The 8,836-nt window shown below is 37.6% G+C and overlaps 1 protein-coding gene across 1 annotated transcript in view; it reads left to right on the forward strand.

The window, feature by feature from the left end:
• The window catches only part of LOC120231057 (alpha-fetoprotein-like), a 52,621-nt gene extending 44,898 nt beyond the window's left edge, over nucleotides 1-7,723 (forward strand). The window contains exons 13-14 of the mRNA XM_039230929.1: nucleotides 518-650; nucleotides 7,513-7,723. Of these exons, the coding sequence (XP_039086860.1) occupies nucleotides 518-650; nucleotides 7,513-7,560 (181 nt within the window). The 3' untranslated portion in view covers nucleotides 7,561-7,723. The remainder of the gene's footprint in view (nucleotides 1-517; nucleotides 651-7,512) is intronic.
• Nucleotides 7,724-8,836: the final 1,113 nt, after the last annotated feature.

Below are 8,836 nucleotides of genomic sequence, written 5' to 3' on the forward strand. Positions count from 1 at the left end.
AAGTTGTTTAACCTAGTAATAATCATGTAAAATAATTAAATTTAATGTACCAATTATGTTAAAGAGATGTCCTGGAAGAAAAGTATGTGGGATAAAACATGAAGATGGAGATGGGCAGTGTGAAAAGTTTGAAGACATCATGGCATTTTCAGGGCTTTTAAATATTTTCTTTTTTGAAAAAATTATTTATTGTCCAGAGAGAGTGTGTGGGTACATGTTTGTGGGGAAGGGGCAGGGAGAGAGGGAGACAGAGAGAGTCCTAAGCAGGCTCGGAGCTTTCACTGTAGCGCCTGATGTGGGGCTCGACCTCGTGTGAGATCATGACCTGAGCTGAAATCAAGAGTTGGATGCGTAACCAACTGAGCCACCCAGGAACCCCAGGCCTTTTACAAACGTCAGAGTGGGAGTGACAAAGAGGCATGGGTGGTGTTCAGCTTCCAGTTAGTAAGGCAGTGTGCAAGCTGGCCATCTAGAACTCAGGCACTGCTCGCATTTTTGCCACTGATTTCTGATTCAGGCTCCTCAGCAACCTTGTGAAGCAGAAACCACATGCAACGGAGATGCAGCTTCAATCAATTATTGCAGATTTCACTCACCTGATGGAGAAGTGCTGCCAAGCAGAGAAAAGCGAGACGTGTTTCATAGAAGAGGTATTCCCGTTTTCTTCTTTATTTTCTTAGGATTTATTGAAGTTAAAAACAAAGTACTCTCTCCATTCCGTTCTGAACGAATTGGGAGAAAAGCACAGTCTGGATGGATTGGTGTAATTGACTACATTTGGGTTCATGGTATGTTAAAATTTATGTTTATTTGAGGAAACCAGCAGAATTTGACACAAATAGAAATGAATACCAGAATCATGACACCAGATGGAGTGGAGATGTTTAGGATTGGGGGAGGGAGAAAGAAACATGAACTGAAGACCCTGGTAATTGTAGAGAAATGGTATCCTTAAAAATAGAGTGAAATTTTATTTTTAAATTAAAATTTTTTTTTAATGTTTATTTATTTTTGAGAGACAGAGTGTGAGTAAGGGAGGTTGCAGAGAGAGAGGGAGACACAGAATCCGAAGCAGGCTGAGCTGTCAGCACGGAGCCCAGTGCGGGGCTTGAACTCACAAACCATAAGATCATGACCTGAGCCAAAGTCAGCTGCTTAGCTGACTGAGCCACCCAGGCGCCCCAAATATAATGAAATTTTAAACAAATAATGGCTTAAAGACCTGTATGGGCAAACGGTACTTTTGTTCTGGTAATTTCTGGGGGCACAATCAGGAATAGTTACCAAATGCAGTGGGGGCTTAACTAAGGAACTAGGTAAAAGAGTTTCATTTTCTTAGTGGCCAGAATATCATTAGACTCAGGGTGAAGACTACACAGAGGAAAGAGAAACGACCAGAAGAGTTCATGTGCTCACTCACCAAACTGACTACTGCATTAGTTTCTGTAACTAATCTAATTGTGTCTGGTTACTGAGTAAATAATTTTTCCCAAGATGGTAAAATTACAGAACTTAAATTTCTAAGAATATCATGGTAGGATGTGGCCCAGAAAATTCATGTCAATTCATGGAGGGGACCTAGGACGAACTGCCCTCCCAGGGACATGATTTGAGGAGCAGAAACTCAGCTATTGTAGTATCAGAGTAAAGGAATGCAAATGTGTAGTTAAAAAATATAATAAAGCAGTCTTTATAGTGAAAATAGGCTGTGGATGGTTAAGACGGGGATTAAGTTTAGCAATGGCCAAGGGAATGTTATCACAGGTAACAATTTTCCCGAATGCCTAATTACCTTCAGTGGCTCTTTTCTACCTATTCAGCTAAACTGTACATGTGTTTAAGTTAAAAGGCATATATCTGTCGTCTAGTCAAGGGCAAGCAAACTGCAGCTCTCAGGCTAATAGAGTCCACTTCCTGTTTATATAAATAAGGTTGTATTGACACACAGCCCTGCCCATTTATTTACATATTGTCTATGGCTGCTTTCTGTCTATAACAGCTGAATTAAGTAACTGCAGAACTGAGTGGCTGTGACAGAGACTGTATGAACTGCAAAGCCTTCAAATATTGACTATCAGGCTGTTCACAGAAAAATTTTACTGACTCCCAGAGTAGCTGATACAAAAAATGGAACTAATCACCTATGTTAGAATCTATTATTTATTTTAAAAAATTGTAATGTTTTATTTAGTTTTGAAAGATAGAGACAGAGCACAAGCAGGGGAGAGGCAGAGAGAGGGAGACACACAATCCGAAGCAGGCTGTGGGCTCTGAGCTGTCAGCCCAGAGACTGATGTGGGGCTTGAACCCATGAACCATGAGATCATGACCTGAAGTCAGACGCTTAACCAACTGAGCCACCCAGGCGCCCCTCTATTTATTTATTTTAAAGGCTTTTTACTTTTTGTAAAGCATTCAGAAAACATGTTCCCATATGAGTAACAAACCCATAGCAACACAAATCAACACTTTGAAGAAGGGCCTGTGCCTGGAAACTCCCAAGGGAATTTTCTTGAAGTATTCTTGCTCCTGAGTAAGAACACTACCTGCTCAAACTGTTTAACCAATGGGATGCTAGGAAGATTTCTGTGAACTTTTCCCCCCACGTTTTGCCTAACAGCAATCTTCAGCTTGATGGTTGAAAAGCCCAAATATTATCGCCTCCCCCCTTCTTTCTCTCCTTTCTTTTAGGATTCCTCTCCTCCAAATGAAGGGAGAAAACAGAAGCTATCTGAAGAATATATCATGTTAATTAAAATATGCCAGAATTACTTCTTCAGATAAAAATGCTTATTATTTGTAATTATGCATTATCTCTAAAGTTTGGTCACGTTGATTCTTGTATGATTATTGTAAGGCCGTGATTCTGAAACTTTAGCGTGCATCAGAATCACTTAGAGAGCTTACTAAAACAACATCAGTGTTTTCCACCCCAGGGTGTCTGATTTCCGTAGTTCTGGGATGGGGTCTGATAATTTGCATTTCTAATAAGTTTTAGGTGCTGCTGATGCTGCTGGTTTGGCTACCACTTTACTAAGGTGCAAGTAGATAATCATAAACCATTCTCCCATCCCCTCCCCATGTTTCCAAATTGTCTACCTCCAAGTGAGAAGTTGGAGCCAAGGACAGTAACAGAAATAATGAAACAATTGGAAAATAACATATTTACAAAACGAAGTGAAAGAATTTGAGACTATTAAAAGATGGGGATATTTAAAAAATAAACAGTATAGTATATAAATAGGCTTAGCAAAACATGAGGGGATAGATGATAACTATTTTAGAATCTTATCCTCAAGAATTTGTGTTAAGTCTCTGTGCTTCTGTGTTTGTGAAAGGAGTCTAGGTTTGACAATAGCACAGAGGAATGATAACTAGAGACTCCAGAAGCCTCTGTGGAACCAAGACCCCAGAAGCTCAAAGGCTCAGCCAATTGGCAGTCTGTGGCTGTTCCAAGTTAGGTATAAAAGACTAACCACTCCAGGGACCTACAGCCATTTTCTTTGTTTTCTTTTCTGATATTGTAGCAGTCAATTATGTAAACCTGTTCTGCCTGTTAAAAGAGAGAGTGAGCAGGTTGGAAGAGTGCCTTCCTAGCTACGGCCATTGGGAGGATTAAGCATTTTTAGATAAGGTGGAAGACATAGTTTGAGAAGCAAGCCAAATTCTAAAGAGAAAAAGGGTGAACAAAAGTCAATGTTGGAATGTTGGCAAGAGTAAAACTGAAAAGGAGGGTAAAAAAAAAAAAAAGCTCAGCCATACAGGGTGAATTTGGATTGTCCAAAGAAGAGGCATCTCTCACATTTCATAAAACAATAACACAAATTGTAGACCTCAACAGGTTCAAGGAGAAAATTCTACTAACAGATATTCACTCTGCCAGGTCAGTGGGGAATGATAATTATAGCCTGAGATATTTCTCTGTCAACCAGCAGAATATACTATAGAAGAAAGTAAACATGAATTAGCAGAAATGTGGGAAGATTGAAACAGTGCTTTGAAAGTAATACATGAAATTTAACAATGAAAAACAAAGCAAAGTTCTCCTTTTAGATGTGACTTAATAAAAGTTCATGTGAAAAGATCTACTGGGTAAGGAGTCTGTACCTAACAACTTGATGGGTCTACTATCAGAGCTACTTCAATCTTGGATGCATTTCCAAAGAAAAAGCAAAGATCAGATTAACCAAGGTGATAATCCCAACGTAGGTGATCAATGTAGGTCGATCAGATCATTGATCAATCAGGTCGTTGTTGGTGGATCAATGTAGGTGGATTACCAACGCAGGTGGTCACTGATTACTATGTTCAGTTTCTTATAATAGGTGACCCAAGCTTTGAAAATCATATAAGTAATACATGAACACAACAAAAGCTCAAACAGAAGACCAGGGTACATTTCCCCTTCCCAAATTTGAGTTCTTACTTTTAGTTTTCCTAGTGAAACAATCATCGCCTTAATAGTTTCTTAAAATATTAACATCACATAATGAATATAGTGTGCTTATGCTAACTTCAAGAACCCTATCTGGAGGCTCTTAATTTATTTAAAAGTATTTTTAGTTCTTTTATTGCTTATATTTTATTTCTTGGCCCTTCAGTTCCAGTCAGCATCTAATGATTCTCCCAAATATAATTAACATGTCTAAACTTCCTGTGATTTCCTTACTAACTTTACTTTTTAAAGCTACAGCATTGTTCTACATTGTCTGGTTTTGTGTATCTGCTTATTAAATACAAAGTTTATATGCTTTGTTCATAAGTTAATGCTAAAAACTGGAAACCATTAAATAGTTTATTTAATTGTGCGTTTACTTGGAATTTCCTTACATCAGTACCATGAATGGATTGACCAACTGAATGACTTACCCTGTTAAAAGGTATAGAGATTAAATGAATACTCTCTTCCACCACTACCAGCTGCAGAAAATCGTACCACTTTTATTTAGTCACACTTATTTGTACTATGATTTCCTAGTATATCCTTCTGTTTTTGAGAGTTTCTAACTGCCTTTCTTTTTCTGTGTTGGCAAATAAAGCACTTTCATCAGATCACTAAAATGTTTTAGGTTCATAATAAGACAGTTTTTGTAATAAAATATTCTATCCTCTTAAAAGTATATTTCAAAAAACCCCTTAGTTAATTTTTCAATTGGATCTAGCACTTATCCATGGTTATTCTCATGAGGTTTCATTTCAGTGTAATCCTGAGTAAATTGGACTATTTCTAAAATACTATTTTGTGGTTTTTTTCTTGGACTATTTTATGTTTTGTTGGGCTACATTCTTAAGATATATGTACATATGTATATATGTATTATTTTTCGGAATAATATATAAACTTTCTGCATCTTTGTATTTTATTATTTTTTAAGTTTATTTATTTATTTTGAGAGAGTGAGAGACAAGGGCAGAGAGAGAGGGAGAGAGAGAATCCCAAGGAGGCTCTGTGCTGTCAGTGCAGAGCCCAACACAGAGCTCAATCCCACAAACCATGAGATCATGACCTGAGCTGAAATCAAGAGTTGGAAGCTTAACTGACTGAGTCACCCAGGGGTCACTGGGTCCTTGTATTTTAAAATATTATTTTGTCTATATATTTGCACAATATTTTTTCTGGTATGTCAATGGGGATTCTTCAGGAATAAATAGGATCAAATTCTGGCTAAGTAAAAATTAGTTTCTTGAAAGGATAGTGGTGGCTACAGGAATCTTTAGGAAGTTTGAAAAACAAGTCGGGTAGCAGACCAGAACCAAAAGCAACTCAGAAATGAGTGATTTTCTGGTATTTTACTGCTATGACATATTATCATTTTATTATTCTGAGCTCCTATTTTTGTACTTTGATATCTTGGTCAATATCATACTGATGACTTTCTGTTTATTTTCCCCCTTCGCAGTTCATCAATATCTTTTACATTGATCTTTTTTTTTCTTTTTAGCATCAACAAGGATTTCTTCTTCTTTTTAAAAAGATTTTTACCATTATTGTGCTGGGGTCTTAGAAGACATGACAGACAACACATTTTAAAAAGACATTGGCTAATTGTTATGTCAAGAGAGTATCTAGAATGAAAAAAGGATGGAAATGCATGTCACAGGGATATGGAGAAATTGACTGGTAATGGTTGTTCCAAAGTCTTAGGATGGGTGAACTATCAGCAGTCTACCAGCATGTCCAGGATTATAGGAAATCAGAGTGACTGATTTGATGTCAGTGTAGGGAAAATATTTCCTCTTCTTTTCTCTGTTCTCTGTATTCCATCACATGGATCCATGTTTTTTATTTCAAACTCTTGCTTGTGCTTTGCCTCAAGAGTTATCATCCCTTATTTCATGTAGGGCATTTCTCATTATTATAGTAGTTTTTCAGATGCCTTTCTTCTACCTTATCTTACCTTTACCAGAATCTTTTACCCCCCACCCCTGCATTTGTCATCATTACAAGTAAGAAATTTACCAAGGAACTACGGAATAAATGAAGTCAGGAAGGATAGATATGGAGAAATAGGACTTACCCAGTATTGTCAGGTTCAGAGCAAAAGAACAAGATTAAACATGAGGGCCTTGACATTAAGCTTATGGGAAAATGCCTCATGAAGATTGATTTAAAAAGACATGGGTTACCAGAGAAACAAAGATACCTTAAAACTGCAGAGCTATTTCGCAAACCAAACTTAAATAGATTCCAGTCTGTAGATGATTTAGATGTGGTACTGTTTGAGGGTAGGAAGAAAGGCTAAATTAATAGAATCTAAACTATGTCCCACAGGGTGCTAGGAGCCCTAGGGAGTGCAAGTTATCTATTCACTAGGGTGCTTGTGTGTATGTGAGTGTGTGTGTGCGCGCGCGCACGTGCGCGCGCACGCACGCATGCTCCCTCGCTCCTGCAGTAATCTTAGCAGTGGAATTTTAGGGGTCCTATTCCCTCTTCACTAAGGATGACTCAACTTTTATCTATCTCTCTGAGCTTCCAAAAATGTCTTTGATTTAAGTAAAGACTATACAAGTAAAAATTGGGGAAAATGCTGGACTTAGAATAGAGGTCAATACCAGTGTGCATGAAGATGGTAAGGACACTGGTCAATGTTCGTGGTTTTTATCCTCTTGAATTCTTGTACCTGATTATGGAATGATTTAGCATGAGATTAGCATAGAACACTTTAAAATGCATTGAGAAGCTGATGTTGACTTTTTTTTACTCTGCGGCAAAAGAGTTCCATAGTTTTGTGAGGAAAAAAGGTGTTTTTTTTTAAAATTTAAATCTGGAGCCCTGAGAGTGGGAGAGGCATTGCAGTTAAGTAAGACCTTAAACTAAGGGACTAGACTCTGAGACCTTAGACCAATTCTAAGACCTTGAGCAGTGAGCACATAAGAGCCCCTCACAGCCATATAAGAGGTAAGTCTTAAAGGTCTTTCTATTTGAGGGTCATAGATGTTCAAATGTTGTTTTTTGTTTGTTTGTTTGTTTTTCTCTTTCTTACAGATATGCTTATTTGCTTTCTTTTCTAGGAGTCCAAACTGATTGAAAAGTGCCAGTCTCTCTTGGGACTCAAATGATCCCAGAAAATGTCAATGTAGAATCTTGGCTGAGATCTGCTTTTTATTTTTTCATGAGTAATGAAACACGTCTATTATTCAAAATAAGAATCAACAAAATCATTTCTTAGCTACTCACAATGTTACTCAAGAACGGTAGCCAGGCTACTCTAAATCTCTCCTTTTATATTTTAATATCACTGATTAAAAATGATTATTGATGGGCTGAATGGAATGTGCTTTATAATAAGTTAACTTTATAATTGCTTTGACTTTTTTTTTTTTTTTTGAGAGAGAGTGTGGAGCTGGGAGGGTTCTTGGAACTGCTTACAACATTCATTCATTGAATAGATTTTTAGTGGGTTTCTGCTTGTGTACGTGGTGCTTGTGACACATCAGTCACCATAAAAAACTGAACAATCTCTCTTCCTAATGTTTACCTTCTGGTGGAGCTTGGTGAAAACATACCTTTCTGTCTTTTTGTCTCTCTCTCTTTCACCATCAGTTAGACTTGAGCTAACTAGGACTTTGCCTCGTGCCTATGACATTGAACACATTATGAAATCAAGAAAATATTTAACATTCTGTTTGCCAAGAGTCTTTGAGTTACTTGCAAAGCTCCAAAAGGTCATAAGTGAGGTGGGGAATAGGTCCTGTTGGCCATTCATTGGCTCCTACGTGCCAGATAAGTCTGCTTTTGCAATGGCTGGTGTCCTAAAAACACAGAGTTATACATAACTTCCTGCTTATTATTGTCACTGGCTACAGTAATAATAACTAGCATGGTGCTGTGTGCCAGATACTATTCTAAACTTTTACCTGTAAAAAACTCACTTAGTCCTCATCATAATCTAATAAGGAAGGTACTATTACTAACCTTACCATTCTACAGACCAAGGCATTGAGCACAGAGAGGTTATGTAAATTGCCCAAGTACTCACAGAAGGATTCAAATCCAGATCAATCATCTCCAGAAACTGGGGCTCTTAATCAGTGCACCTTTGGTGTCTTTGTCATGTTAAGGAATATCATTATCTAAAAACTCCATAGCAGAGAAATCTCCCGGAAGCACTGGTTTCAAACAATGGTAGTTTTCTCTGCACAATGTTGAGAAGAGAATGGCTAATTCCTTCTGTGAACAGTTAACCAAATAATTAGCTGCGTGTCCTTTAACCATTGACTCTGCAACTTAGGCCTCAACCTTGGACAAATTACTCACAGTTTCATTCAATTTCTCATTCTTTTCTCTCCATCACTTTCTTTCTCTCATCTCTTTAGTACGTATTTGTAAATTCCT

Source organism: Hyaena hyaena, unplaced genomic scaffold (genome assembly GCF_003009895.1).
Source record: "Hyaena hyaena isolate Hyena2069 unplaced genomic scaffold, ASM300989v1 scaffold_54, whole genome shotgun sequence".
NCBI lineage: Eukaryota > Metazoa > Chordata > Mammalia > Carnivora > Hyaenidae > Hyaena > Hyaena hyaena.